The 15568-nt window shown below is 38.3% G+C and overlaps 1 protein-coding gene across 1 annotated transcript in view; it reads right to left on the bottom strand.

Moving 5' to 3' along the window:
• Window positions 1–15568, bottom strand: part of LOC136679420 (immunoglobulin superfamily DCC subclass member 3-like) — a 111347-nt gene that overhangs the window by 23626 nt on the left and 72153 nt on the right. Inside the window, exons 3-6 of the mRNA XM_066657928.1 lie at window positions 10669–10813; window positions 9959–10089; window positions 8933–9070; window positions 114–272 (exon numbers count right to left, since the gene is read on the bottom strand). Coding sequence (XP_066514025.1) covers window positions 114–272; window positions 8933–9070; window positions 9959–10089; window positions 10669–10813 — 573 coding nt within the window. The remainder of the gene's footprint in view (window positions 1–113; window positions 273–8932; window positions 9071–9958; window positions 10090–10668; window positions 10814–15568) is intronic.

Here is a 15568-nt window from a genome sequence, read left to right as displayed (position 1 = left end):
CAAAGGTGGACATCTACCTATTAACACCATTCCATAAGAAATGTTGTAAAAGCAGGTGCTCACACAGCTTTGGACTTTTAGTGTATAAATCAGTGTGTAAAATAATGACTCACCTTGTACCACCAGTCGCCCCTGAGCAGTTCTGCGAAGACGAGTGCCAGGTTTGTTTGCTGCGCAGACATAAACACCCGAGTGCTGCACTCTGACATCAGAAATCATCAGATTGCCAGTTCCCAACACCTGAATACCCTCCACTCCAATTGGTCTTCCGTCTGTCAGAGAGAGAGAGCGAGACAAGGAAGGAGAGAGAGTGAATGAGTGAGAGAGAGAAATGTAAGACAGATATGGGAAAAGAACACACATCAGTGACACACAGAATAACACCTAGTGATTTGGGTGTAACAGAGATTTTGTACTAACATATTTTAGAAGTTTTCATGTGGGGGATCCATGCTGTGGAGCATTAATTGGTTCATTCAGGGACTACAAATGTATGGGTTTTGATATTAAAAAAAATTGTACAAATGCTATAATTCTTCAGGCTGGGGCAGCTCAGTCTTAAAGGCTAATCTTTAAAAAATCCTTAATATTGTCACTGTTTAAAGCTTAATTAAGAAATGTACATTAATATTTTGGAGCTTGTGAATAGCCCATAGATGAATTAATTGGCAGTAATTGGAAGTGTTCAAATTTTAAGTCAGTAGATGTAGGTATGCTTGTCATCTAAGTCAAAATAACAACCCTGACCTTCATTTGTGGACAATAATTGCAATTTATATCACTCTAACAATTCTGTCACTGCCCGCTGCCACTGATACAGGCCACAACATCACACACTTGCCTCAAACCATGTTGAACAGTTCTGTAATCTAAAATAGAATTGCATATGAGGTTTCTGACACTAGTCCCGACCTGAGGTTATTTATAAAAATAGATCGAAGTTTGTTAAAGCCTCAGTAGATGACCTGCCATACTTGATCAAATTGATAAATACTTCTGTCCATTTTTATAAATCACATTGATTCACACCATGTCAAAGGTAAAGTATGGGTCTCATATGTATAAAATTATGTTAAAAATAAAACTAACAGTATCTTACTGCTGAAATCTGTAGTAGACCCCTTCTGCAAATCTGCATATTTATCCTAGAAAGGCAAAATTATACAAATTTTAACTGCATATTGTCATGAAGTGCAATGAGCCACCCAAACTATTTCTTTAAGGTTTGGTGCCCAGAGCAGTGGTCGTCTGCCATGCTTCCAGACTGTGTGACCACCATGGCGAGAACAATGGGGTTGAGTGGAGCGAGGGGCTTGGAGCAGGAGCAGAGTGAGGGGGGACATGTGAAAAATACAAACGGCAGTGACGCAGGAGAATTCCGTTGCCATGGCAGCACCTTGTATGTTCGGTCATGTGAGGGGTGAACACTACACTACAGCTCAACTGGGACCTTCAGTGTGTGAGAGAGTGTGTGTATGTGTTTTCTGAGCTCAGTGTCTTGTATGGACATCACAATTATATGAAAACAGGCAATAATTAGTAATATGTTATAAATTATCATATGACTGTTGCTTTGTCTGTTTCTTTTTTATCATTTAGTGAATTATTCATCAAAATAATTAAAATGAAAAGAATCAGTGCTAATAAAATCGGTGTTGACAGTTCTACTCAGAATTTATTAATAGCGTCACCATGGGCCCCTAGTCAGTTTGTGCTATTTTTAAAAGTGCCTTCAATCTGAACATCAATTATAAATGTTGACCCTATATATGTGAACAGATCCAAATTAGGCTGGACATTAATATTTCGACTGTTACAGACACCAGCACTGCTGCCCAGCTGAGTTCTTTATTCCCACACCCCACAGTGATCACTGTCACCCACTCTATATCCGTGTTATTATTATGCCGCACATTAAGATGCCTGGCAGGCGCACGTTAGCCGAGCGTAATTTAGAATGACTAGCCGTAATTGTCTGACATCTGCCAAGTCAAGTTATACAGAGCAGAGGCCTAATAGCCTATTCAGAGCACTAAAGACCAAATGGAGAGCCATGATTTACAAAGCAGATGAGTTTACAGGACCAACTACAGCCACAGGGTTCCACACTAGGAGCCTAAAAATATGGCAAATATGGAAGGTTCATGTTGATGACCTGTACGGACAGAGCACAGAGCTAAACGTTCAAGCCTCCTGTTACTGTAATGAATTGGATGAACTGAAAGTTCTTCAATGGTCAGGACTCCTACAAGACCACTACAGAGCAGGCATGAGTTTTAAATCCTGTGTCCTGTCATTGTTCACTCTATTAAACACACCTACCCTTATTGGTCTACCTTGTAGATGTAAAGTCAGACACAGTAGTTCATCTGTTACTGCACAATTTGTGTTGGTCACCATCTAGTCCTATATCAGTGGACACAGGACACATTTGTGGTTGCGGGGCTATTCTTAGTCCAGCGGTGACACAGAAGGCTTTAAAAACTGTAGTGTCACTGCAGTGCTGAAAATGATCCACTACCCAAATCAAACCTGCTCTATCTATCGTGGGTCTGTGGAGTCGGTGGATTTCATAATCCAGTGATTGTTCAGTGTTTATACGTGTAGAGCCAAAACCTTACTGTTCAAGCCTACACCAAATTTTACCAAACCAATTTTTAGTCTGAATGTGAGTGTGTGTGTGTTGTCCTGTGAAGGACTGGCGCCCCCTCTAGGGTGTGTTCCTGCCTTGTGCCCAGTGATTCTGGGTAGGCTCTGGTACCACCGTGACCCAGAACTGAATGGGCAGTAACAGGCAATGAATGAATGAATTAATTTTTAGTCTTTGCCCGTTACATCCACTAACTCTGTCTTCACTAATCACTCAGTGCCACAAAGCTGAGAGAGTAAAGGCTGCATAAGTTTCCTCCAAGGCATGTGAAGCCACACACCACTTATTTCTGGGCTACAGCCGATGCAACATCAATGGACAGCTCATATGCCTGCACGAGCTAGAAATTCACTCAGTAATTTCAGTAGAGGCATTGATGAAGGGAGTGTGTCCTCTGTTGAGATGGAGCTTCATCTAATATCATATTTGTTGAGATGGAGTGGTTTTTGTGATTAAGAGCTAAACACCCAAAATCAGTACTTGACCTCACATATTCCCTCACGGCTGAATACCATCAAGTCTTCCAAAATCTAGTGTAAAGTCTTACCCAGAAATGCAATAAATGCAGCAAAAGGGGAACAGACTCCCTATTAATAGTCATTTCAGAAGGCATATTGGATGAGCATATGTCCACAAACATATGGAAATAAATGTAAATAAACACTATCATGTAGCCACTCTCTGTACATGATGTTGATGAGATTCTGAGGTCTTCTGATTGTAATACACCATTACAATCTGTACAGATGTAAATCATGCATGTGTGGATGTGAGCATGTAGGCGCATATCTTACGTGCTATTTTGGTTCCTTAACACAGCACGCAAATAGAGAACACACACTTTGCGTGTTTGACATTAAGCATGACTTTACATACAGATATCACATGCATTATACAGCTTAGCTTCATCTCTCCCTTTCTACCTCTCGCTTTCTGTGTAATCCAATATGGCCAAATCCAATCCCATTTTGTTAGCATTTAATTCCAGCAACATTCTGCAAGGCAATATCCACAATCTGATTATCAACACTGCTTACACAAGGGGCCCGGCATTTACATTCTCAACAAGTAAATTGGATCAGGTAATGACCAGAAAAGACTCTTCGATCTGATAGCACACAACTAAACGCACTGCGGGTTGTGCTAAGAACAGTTAAAGATGCAATCAGGCCTGCAAGTGTTAGTGTGGTTAAAGATACAATCAGGCTTTTTTAAAACACTTTAGTGCCTATAAGATATTTTTTCTATAAAGTAGTAGGTGTGAGTGAGTTTAAAGAATAATGTTTTGTTCAGATTCTCCTTGATTGCATGAATTTGTAAAATCAACAGCACACATTATTTAAAATAATTATTTATTAACCGGTAAAACTAGGCATTGCATGATAACCTCAAATAATACGGACTGCCACGAGAAGAGATTTGGAAAAAGTTAAACCAACACATTCACAGACAGAATATCACACTCACTGGAATAATGTTATTTTTTGTTTTATTCTAATGTTGGGTGTAATTTGTTGTGTGTTTGTTTGTTTTTTAGCAAATAAACACTAACTTCTCAGATAAATAGCTTTTTAAATCTCATAATCTCTGGTGCCTAAAACCTTTGCACGTTAATATATATCTATTTCTTAGAAAGTGACAACAGGCGGATAGATGTGATTATATATCTCAGATAGACCGAAAGTCTACAAAACACAAAGAAATGTACTGCCTGCTGTTTGGAATTGTGTAAATTCATTTTATTACAGATATATTACAGATTGCTGTAATAAAGGATAGGTTACTGATGTATTTAAGATGTAATTTGGTTGTCATCAAATCTTTTCAATCAGAGGTCATTTTAATATTTGTAAATCACTTATGCCCCTTTAAAAAAACTACATGAAGTAGGTTCTGATGCTTTTTCTGCATGGTAATAAACAGGTAATGGGAAAATATATTATAAACATGTTATCAAGTCCTGCATGATCAATAAATTATGACATAAACAAACATGCTGAAATGAACCAAACCATGCTAGTTATTTCAACACAAAAACATGGTGCATACAGCTGCATACTGTACCTCATTATCATTCTATGTCTTCCAAACAGTTTTTCTCAGTCAGAGAATGCATTTGCACTGATATCATTGCACTAAAATTATTATTTTTAATCATGTTCTACATATTTTAAAGTATGCAACTAAAATGCCCAATGTACCTTTAAAATGACGTTATCAAAAAATCTCAGCAAGTCTTATCCTTCTCCTGTGTATCTATATAATATATAATGTTTATAATGTTTAATAACATACACAATGACAAAACCAGACTAAATTAATACTAGAGATCAACAAAGAACTAAACACTAAACAGAAACAGAGGAGAACCTAGAAAGTTTCACAGGACTAAGGCAGAGAATAAACAATGAACAAGACTAAGGAAGAAACAGATCAAGATTAAGATACACACATAACATGACAAACAGTCTAAAGATTAAAGACCAAGGTTTATAAACATGCAGGGAAGAGACACAGAATGAGGTGTGGCAAGAGATCACATGAGGAGTCATAAGCACATGGTTGGCATAAACAAACACAGAGCACATGGTAGGAAAAAAACAAGATAAAGCGCAAAAAAGGATAAAAACCAAAGAAAAGAGACAAAACATTAAAATTCTGTAATCTGACTCCCAATGAAATAAATCTGACACATATTACAGTAAGAAATAAAACATTTAGCAAGAAAGATATAGGATAAGACTTAAATGTTAAACATTTAATTTGCTTTTCTAATATATATCTAATGTAAAAATTATTATAGATTTTTTATACTATGTGCAGCAATCATCAAAAATTAAACACCAAATGTAGTTTTATATTAAATCAATATGTTATATCAACAACTAAAAAAACTCTTAAATTTCTATTACAGTTAACAGTAAAAGGAAAATAGTCCAAACAATTTTGCCTGAATTTTATAGGTTAATTCATTATGCAATTCTGAAACAATACAAACTATTGCTGCTATTTTCCAGTTGGGGCAAAAAGGAAAAATGGACACAAAAATGGATAATCAAGGTTTTGTCATGAGAGTGTTATATCATTAAAGTAAATTACACTTACTTATAAACCGCCCTCTACTTGGCAGATGAGGTTGAGGTTGAGGTTGTACTCATCGTTGGAATATAGTGTAGATCACTATAGTTTATGGACGTGAGGGAGACTCTTTATTAATATGATAATAGGAAGAGAAATGTTGTTCTATCTTATGTATGTTCAGGTGTCAAACACCACTTTATGGTGATAAATAGACTCCATTAATGATACATGGGCAAAGAAGACAAATGGTTGAGACGCCAAATCAGCACATGCATGTGCGCACATGCTAATGCATGCATACAAACAAACACACATATACCAACACACACTCACATATACACAATGGCACCTCATCAGGGCATGATGTCACCTTAAGGGCAGTTACTGCGTTTTCTCTGCATTCATTTATATGAAGGTCGGTGAGATTAAAATTCCTCAACGAACCATTCCCTGTTTTAAAAACTAATGGCTTCGGAAAGCTATAAGCGTCCAACAAACAAATACCATTTTCTCACAGCTGACATCCATGTTGTAACAAAAGGGCAGAAATAAAGCCAATGACTTTTGAGCAATAACACTTTCGTCTTGGATAAGCTTTCTATTTTCATTGTAACAGTCGTGTTCTACAGGTGCATCTCAGTGAATTAGAATATCATCAAAGAATTCATGTATTTCTGTAATTAAATTCAAAAAGTGAAACTCGTATATATATAGATTCCTTTCTATATATATTTCTATAGCCTTTCAAGCATTTATTTCTTTGTTGATGATTATGGCTTACAGCCAATGAAAACTCAAAAGTCATTATTTCCTTAGAATATTATATAAGATAAATTTAAAAAATTATTTTTAATACAGAAATGTTGACCTAATCCTGTATACGTCTGTATTTGGTGGCTCTGGAAGCACTGACTCCAGCAGCAGTCCACTCCTTTTTTTTTTGAATGGTCTTTTCTTGACAATCCTTTCAAGGCTGTGGTTATCCTTGTTGCCTGTGCACCTTTTTCTACCACACATTTTCCTTCCACTCAACTTTCCATTAATGTACTTGGATTGAGCAGGAGGGTATCAATGACTGCCTTCTGGACATCTGTCAAGTCAGCAGTCTTCCCTGTGATTGTGTAGCCTACTGAAAAAGTCTAAGGGAGCATTTTACAGGCTTAGGAAACCTTTGCAGGTGTTTTGTGTTGATTATTCAAATTTTCTGAGACAATGACTCTTGGGTTTTCATTGGCTGTAAGCCATAATCATCAACATTAAAAGAAACAAATGCTTGAAATAGACCACTGTTTGCTGCACTACATTCCATTTGTTCATTGTTATCACAATACTGCCAAAATGAAAATGAGCCTTCCACCCAATCACTATGTTTTTACTATGTACATACTATTCAATGAAAGTATTCTATAGGTTTTGATAAATTAAGGAATTAATGTAAACCAACATGTAAAGTCTGATATCCATCAAGGTCAAATGAACTTCAGTCTAATCCTTACTCATGTAAAAACACTGGTTCACCAAATAAAATGGGTTACTCTGGAGCAGCTCATGAGTTTAAGAGCACCTTGCTCAATGCCAAGCATAGGCTAAAAAGGTATTTTCACTGTCCAATTAAACACATATATCTCCAAAATAGCAACTTTAAAGAATTTCTATTGGTACATGAGATACGTGTTTGTCATTGGACAGTGACAATATGAAGCACATGCTCTGAGCAGCGGAGCCCTTTCCAATGCAGTAGGCATCAGCTGGAGTGATATTTGTAATCCTGAACTAATCATTCAAAACCAGTTCTCTTACTAATGTTCTTGTGACTGAAATGCATCAACATCTCACAGAAATGTTTTGACATCTGGTGTAAATCATTCCAGGAACAGCAAAAAGGGAGAAACATCCATATAATGTAGGCGAGTATTATTGTAGAGAGTCCACAAAGTTTTGTCCAAATAATGCATATTGCAAGGCATATCGCAATATGTAGCAATGCAATCGCAGTGCATAATATTCTATCCCTATCATGCAATCCTCTTGGCTAAAGAGGATTGCACTAGCAGTATGAAGCAATGCAATTGCAATACTGGTATATTATCACATTATGCAATCCTGCTCCTCAGACATTTAACCTCCATCTTCTTTTCCCCCTCGCTCTATTACGATAATTAAGACACTGTGCTTTCCAGATTCAAACCGATGTGAAATATTCAGTTAGCCTATGTAAATTACAACTTTCCTCAAATAAATGTTTTCATTAAAATATGAAAAGCTGGAGCTGGTCTCCGCTATTGCCCCTGAGATGTTTTATATATTGGCGCTCCAGGGTTTTCAGCTTCAAATGAAAAGAGAAGCCATAATGGGAATACCAAAAGAACTATAGGATAGGAAGAGTGGGTGATATGGTTAAAATATTACTTTAAAAAACATGTTACGTCCAAATGTTTGTAGACAGTCCTTGAAATGATTTCTGCTACTCTAAAGTGCATTCAAGTATCCGCTCATTGGAAAATGTAGCATTTGTGAGCCAGATCTAATCATCCTCCCTCATGCTTACGTGGCTGGATGCAAAACATCTTCACCGCAGTGTTGTAACATCTAGTCTAAAGTTATCCCAGACAAATAGAGACAGTTAATGCAACAAAGTGAAACACACTCCATACGTTCATTCACATCTCATTATCCCCAAACCCTTTAGGACCAGATACATCACCGTTGTCACCAATTTGATTTAGTATTTAAAGGAACACTAAGTAAAATTTGGTATTTTTGCTCCTGGGTTCCCCCTACAGTTGCAGAGTGTAATTCACTTTTACAGCACTGTCCTAAAATCTACTACTCCAAAAGTTACATAGTGCAGTCTCTGCAGTGCTGAGTCCCGAGCAGCAACAACAGAGGCTCTGTTCTCCCTGGTATAGTTCAGTAAAGAATCACAATGATTTTGAAGCAGTAATTTTAAAGAAAAAATATCTTGTTCCTTAAAGTACACTTAGACCAGAGGAGAAATGTAAGAAGTATGATTTGGCACAGTACAGCTAGATGACAATAAATATCAACAGGAAAATTGGAAGCAAAATTTTCTCCTGACTTAGAAGACATTTCTATTGTGTGTGGAAAACTCATAATACAAGCACCATGTCGTCATGATCTATTCCATTCCAATTTCAATGTGTGAACATCCTCTTACTCTGATAAAATCTCAGGGCTTACCTAGTCGGCTCCAGGACACAATGGGGCGCGGGTAGCCAGTGGCAACACACTCCAAGATGGCGGTCTGGTGAACTGTGAGTGTAAGGTTTTCAGGGCCAACAAGGATCATTGGGTCTTTGTAAACAGAAGACTGGGAGCCTGGAGAGAAAGAGGGAGAGGTGACAGGTAAGTGAAAGAAAGGATGTAAACAGATGTATTTCAACCAATTTAACAAATATAAGCCTATGCAAAGCATTTTACATTTATTTCGGTTTGCAAAAGTTTACGTTGGTTAGGGCTAGGCATTTGATCGAAAATGAATTGAAATCGGTATTCAGAACTTCTAATCGATATAATTTTGTCTATATCGATTATATCAAGTTTTTTTTTTACTTTTTTATTATTTTTGAAATTCTGTCATGTCCCCAATTTGTGTTAATGTACTGTCCCTTTAAAACCACACTACCCTTCTACAGATACATGATTCTGCCTCTATCAGCCATATGGAAGCAACATGGAGGAGAATCTAAATGCTGAGTCCGACCGAGCATCTTGAGCAACTTGTACCAAAGAACAACACACTGCCTGTGGTTTGGACACATTGTTATTTGACTTTAATTTAGATGACACTAAAAAAAAGAAGTCAAATGTAAACACTGACAAAAAAACATTTCAGTGTCCAAAGCAAAATCACACACCTAACAAAAATAGTGCTAAAAACATTAGTGCAAAGGAGCATTAGAAAAAATATCCCAGCTTTAATACTGGAGCATACTTAACTACGTCACTTAACTACGAAGTCACTTAACTACGAAGGTCAAAAATACAAAAACAAATTAATCGTTCATTAAGCGCAATCATGGTACAATATAAAATTAATTGTGAATTATTACAATTGTACAATTATTACAATTGTACAATTACAATTAATACAAAATACAATACCACAGGAAATGTGTGTGTGTGTGTGTGTGTGTGTGTGTGTGAGAGAGAGAGAGAGAGAGAGAGAGAGAGAGAGAGAGAGAGAGAGAGAGTGCAAGTTGAGACCTGAGACAGTTAGGTGGGCTCCAGCACTGTGTTTTACTCCTGCACTGTTGTGGGCCACACAGCAGAACACCCCACTGTCCTCAGGCCGAACACCTGTTATCTGCAGAACACCTGTGGGCAGCAGAGTGTACCTGAGAGAACACAGAAGAGATAAACAGAGAAAGGTCACTAAGGAATTAAAAATGTATGCATGTGTGTGTGAGAGGAAGAGAGCACTGTAGACTTGGACCACAGTGGCTCAGGACCATTTAACGTGTTTTGTATAGTATCATATATAATATTACGACTGACCACCTGTCCTTTTTCTACACTCACTGTCCATTCTCTTGGGTTTACTTAGCAAACAGGAGCATTATGTAGTTTACCAACGCGTTAGGTGTGTCTAAAAAAGTGAACAGTGAGTGGATGCAGTGTTTAAAAACTCTAGCAGCACTGCTGTGTCTGATTCACGGATACTAGCACAACACACTAACACATCACCACCACATTGGTGTCACTGCAGCGCTGAGAATGGTCAACAACCCAATTCACACCTGTTCTCTGGGGGTCTGGACCATTGAAGAACAGGTTGAAAGGGATCAAACAAAGTATGAAGAGAAACAGATGGACTAGTCTGTAATTGTAGAACTATAAGTGCTCCTGTCCTGCACATATGTGTTGAAAGAGGGAGAGGTGTACATTTGTTTGTGTTAATATAAGCCAGGTGGTACCTCTCGTCGCTAGTGTCCACTGGTCGTCCATCTTTCTCCCAGCTGATGACTGGCTCGGGCAGCCCATGGATCTGGCACTGAAACCGCGCAACACCTGCCAAATCTGCACGCACTGAGAGTGGGTGAACATGGAAATCTGCCATAGCTGGAAAAAGACAACACAACAAACAGAGAGAATTAGAGTAAAATATATGTATAATATGTAATGAATATAATAGGTACAGAACATTATGAACAGTTTTCTCTAATACAGGTGTTATTGATCATGGTATAGCATTGACAGTTAGAGGATGTGTAAAGCCCAATCCTAGTGAATTAACGTCATGTTTAATGTGCTTACGAAATAGCATCAGAAAATTGTATTATTAAAAATAGCCAACATTTGTTTGTTGAACAAACAGTTTTCACTGCCTGATGAAGCTTTATGAGCATTAACAAAAGCTTCCCCTTCAGACTGACTAGTAGTTAACATTAAATCTAAAGCTAGCCAGTGAAACAACAGATGCTCATGACTTGTGTCAACATTTTATTCTTATGATAAATACTGGGAGCTAGTATTCAAGTTTCCCTTCCCCCACTAACCAACACACACACACACACACACACACACACACACACACACACACACACACACACACACACACACACACACACACACAACTAAGACTCTTGGGTGTCATCTGGAAGCAAAGGCCAACCATATGTGTGTGAAATAGAAAGAGTAATAACAAAGCTGCTCAGCTACAGATGCTCTCTCTCTCTCTCTCTCTCTCTCTCTCTCGCTCTCTCTCTCTCTCTCTTTCTCTCACTCATTCACTCACTCACTCACACACACACACACACACACACACACACACACACACTGGATGGATTGAGGCCAATTAACCCCAAAGGTAGTCTGTGATTAACCAAACTCAAGAAACCCAGGTGGGTCTGAGACAGTGATGCAGAGGCAGAGGGACTCATGTGGAGACCCTCCCTGCCAAACACACACGCATGCACACATACACACATGACCATACCTCCCCACCTAAACACACACATATATGCCTGTTATACCTAACGAAGTGTCAAGACTTACAGACTTACATTAATAGACTTACATTAATGTCATGGTGATTACACTAACTTTATCCATAACTACTACTACGCTAAACCTAACCCTAACCAACCTGTGGCTCCCACAAAAGTGAAGACCCCATCATGTGTGGAAAGAAGCTTTCGTCCCCAAAATAATACACACGCACACACACACACACACACACACACACACACAATTCCCTTTACATTTTGATTACAGTTACAATTACAGTTTATTCACTGAATTTCAAGGGAAACTGAAATGTGCAGAAATATATTTTATATTTAAGAATATCTCTGAATATAATATTCTGTGATTCCTGTGATGTAACATGATGTGCTGTTGTGTGCAGAGCCTTTGGAAAACATAACTGAATCATGCTTATATAGCTTTAGGCATCAAACAAATAAGTGAATTAATGTGACCTTGCTCAGCAATATGAAATTGAACATGGCTGTGTGTGTGTGTGTGTGTGTGTGTGTGTGTGTGTGTATTTGTGTAAATGAAATTCACATAGGAGCTTTGAAAAAAAGACTAATATAACATTAATGTCTGGTATTAACTATCACATTTACATTATTTATATTTATTTATTGTATCCATTAGGAGATGATTACTTGGCTAAGGATTATAAATTCATTGGTTATTATATTGGTTATAGTAATATAGAGTTTGTGTATAATTCTGAACATCTTTTATATTTCATAAAATATTGAGCTGTACAAGTCCATGCTACATTATATTGTGAGCTGAGGACATGGAATAAAACAAGCTGATTTGATTTTGTGCTGCATCCAATGTAGATGGTGATACTTAAGGATTGTCCCACCTCCTCTTCTGTGTATCACCATATCATAGCACTGTACCAGCATTGATGTGAAAGCACAAAGACGGGGTTAAATGGAGCAGAACAAACACAATGAAAGTAGAAGAATAAGTGTACTGACAATATATGCTGAAAACAAGAACTAATTAAATGAATAACTAAATAAATGAATCTAATGAAAATGGCAAGAACATGTGTTTCTGCTCCTCACTCCTGTTGTCTCGTGCTGAACTGATCTATGGCTCATTCTCATTTAAAGGACAGGCACCAAAAAGTTTCATTGTGAAGAGGGCTGGCCTGGCAGGTGGAAACAGTGCTCTGTTCTTTGATCCCTGTGGTATTTTGTCAGACGCATGATACAAACATTTCCCACAGGAACTTTGTTCACTTATCAAAAGGAAATGTAATATGTCCCCCTCCAGAAACCACGAAAGTGTTACAGTTATTTCAGTGGTTGGTCTCTTGCTTTCCTGTATATTCAGTCTGAGATTCACTGGGTGTTACACCCTGATGAGTGCCTTTAAGGACTCCTCAAAAAACATCTTTGAGTGCTTAGGTAAGACTTCTGCAATAAAAATGTGGTGGCGTAAATGGTACCATCCCAGGGACAGTTTTTAGGACAGAGTACTACCTACCCAAAACTAATTGAGCTGCAGAGCACATGGAGGATCTGGTTGTGTTCCCTGGATCTGGCACTCTGTCTCTGGGTGAGGGAAAGTGACATGGGGGGAGGAGCTGTCAACACAAACTCAATTAGCACAAGGCCAGGCTCTTTCACAGCCCACGCCACAAGTGCCCTTCTTCAAATGTCAGCCGTAATTAACTCAGGCCGAGCGGGCCGTCCGGGAACACTCTTAGCATAACAAGAGCAAGGACCCCCTCCTCGTTACTTTCTCTATCTTGCCTTTTTATCCCGCGTTTTTTTTTTTTTTGTCTTCCGACTGGTCTGGATTATTTTAGCTTAGCTCTAGCGCTCGGCCGGACACTTGGCAGGGGGATCTGGGTGAGTTAAGCTTCCTCAGAGAAGAGATGCCTCCGTAATGGGCTGTTTTGTTTGCGCAAATGGCCAGACAAAGACGGAAGGGTGAAGAGAGCGAGAGAAAGGAACACACACACACACACACATACACACACACACACACACACACACACATATACAGAGAAAGAAAGAAATCTCTGAGGAGAAGGGAAAAAAATAAATGAACTACACACATATCTGAGAGTTCGCCTCTATCTTCTCTTAGAGACAGATCAGGCACCAATGAGGGCCTTCTCTTAACAAACTCTCTCTCTCTCTCTCTCTCTCTCTCTCTCTCTCTCTCTCTCTCTTTCTTTCTTTCTCTCTGCTCATCCTAAGCTCACCATGGAATATCTGTCCTATTACCATTCACTGTCATTTATTAATATCCTCTTACTCTCTCACTAGCTTTCTTTCTACCTTTTTCTCTCTCTGTCTCTTTCTCTTTTTTACAGTACTCTAAGGTATGCTGCTTTCTGACTACAGTGTATCAGTCTCTTTATCATCCACTGTTACTCCTTAGCCTTCTCGATCACTCTCCTTCTCTTTCTCTTTTCTTAGCACAGTCTGTGTATCTCTCTCTCTCTCTCTCTCTCTGTATTTCAGTCTCAACAGTTAACAATTTGCTCTTAACAGCTGTCAGGTTAGTCTTATTACAATTACAGTGACAGAATCAAAAAGCTGCAAACACTTGTTAGGAAAATGTCTCTGAATCACATGCAGCAATTCAGGCAAAATCGAAATGTTTTTCTCCATGTGTCCTTCCACCCACCGCTATTTTAATACACTTGTTAAGTATGTGTTATTCAAACATCTAAATAAAATAAAAGTCCTCATCTTTGTAATAAGTAAAGGACAAGTTTTATCTCATTAACACAGTCTACATACTTGAATCAGGAGTGTGTGTCTCCAAGCAAGAGTTCTGTGTGCTTGTTGGCAGCACAATGACACTGTCACAAAAAAACATCTTTTAATCTAAGTGGAAGCTTATGTAAACTTGTCACATCCTTCCTTAGAATCTGACTAAGCTACTTTTTTAGCTATTTTAGCGTCAAATAAAACATTATTTAAGTTACAAAGCTAATCTGTTGACTTTGTATTTCTGTATGCACTAAAAGTTACTATTAGAAAAAGTAGTTGTATTACCAATAGCTGCAGGTTAAACTGAGTCGTTCCTAAGCAACCGCTGTTCAACTAACTGATACAGTTAATATGGACAACCATGCTGTTACCACTACTATCAACATGGTTAGAAAGCTCCTCAGCCAATCAGATTGTGTTGGACTCCATTTTGATTGTACGATCCTTAATGAATCAATTAATTGTTAAAATAAATGTTAGTTTAATCCTTTCCTAAGTCAATTATGATTAAAGAGAAACTGATCTAAATGCAGCATTATATGGGGTTTATGGTGGGTTGAGTGGTAGCCATGGAGTCTTTATTATTAAAGTGCACCTCACAAAAACCCACACACACAAAGACATGTTGGTTTTCATGCATTATGGGGTGATTATATAGCATCCCCTTAGTTTATCCTTAAGTACTACTAGCCCTAACCTTATAACAACCTTAAAATATGTCTACCTTTTAACATTTAATGATTTGGGGAACAGCTTGTTAGTGTTAAAGCAGGTTTTGGTCGCCACACTGTGATGTATTACCAGCACACGCACACACATACAGCCTCCTAGAGCGTTGAGGACTGAGTAGTAACTCACCCATAAAAGCATGGCTAAAGGGAAATGGCTGGCTATTTTACCCACAAGGCAAAGCGATGGGTGGACAGAGAGAAGCGGCTCTTGGGGAGTGCACACAAACACACACACACACACACACACACACACACACACACACACTGCACATGATCAAAGCCTACCTCTTTTTTTCTGAACGCACTCTCGACCACACACTTACTCTCTCAGTAGCGAACAGGCTCACATTACCACTTACATACACCGTATGTCCAGAGGTTTG

This window comes from Hoplias malabaricus, chromosome Y (assembly GCF_029633855.1).
Source record: "Hoplias malabaricus isolate fHopMal1 chromosome Y, fHopMal1.hap1, whole genome shotgun sequence".
NCBI classification, from domain to species: domain Eukaryota; kingdom Metazoa; phylum Chordata; class Actinopteri; order Characiformes; family Erythrinidae; genus Hoplias; species Hoplias malabaricus.
Note: the sequence above shows the minus strand (reverse complement) of the source record. Positions and strands in the feature narration are given on the sequence as shown.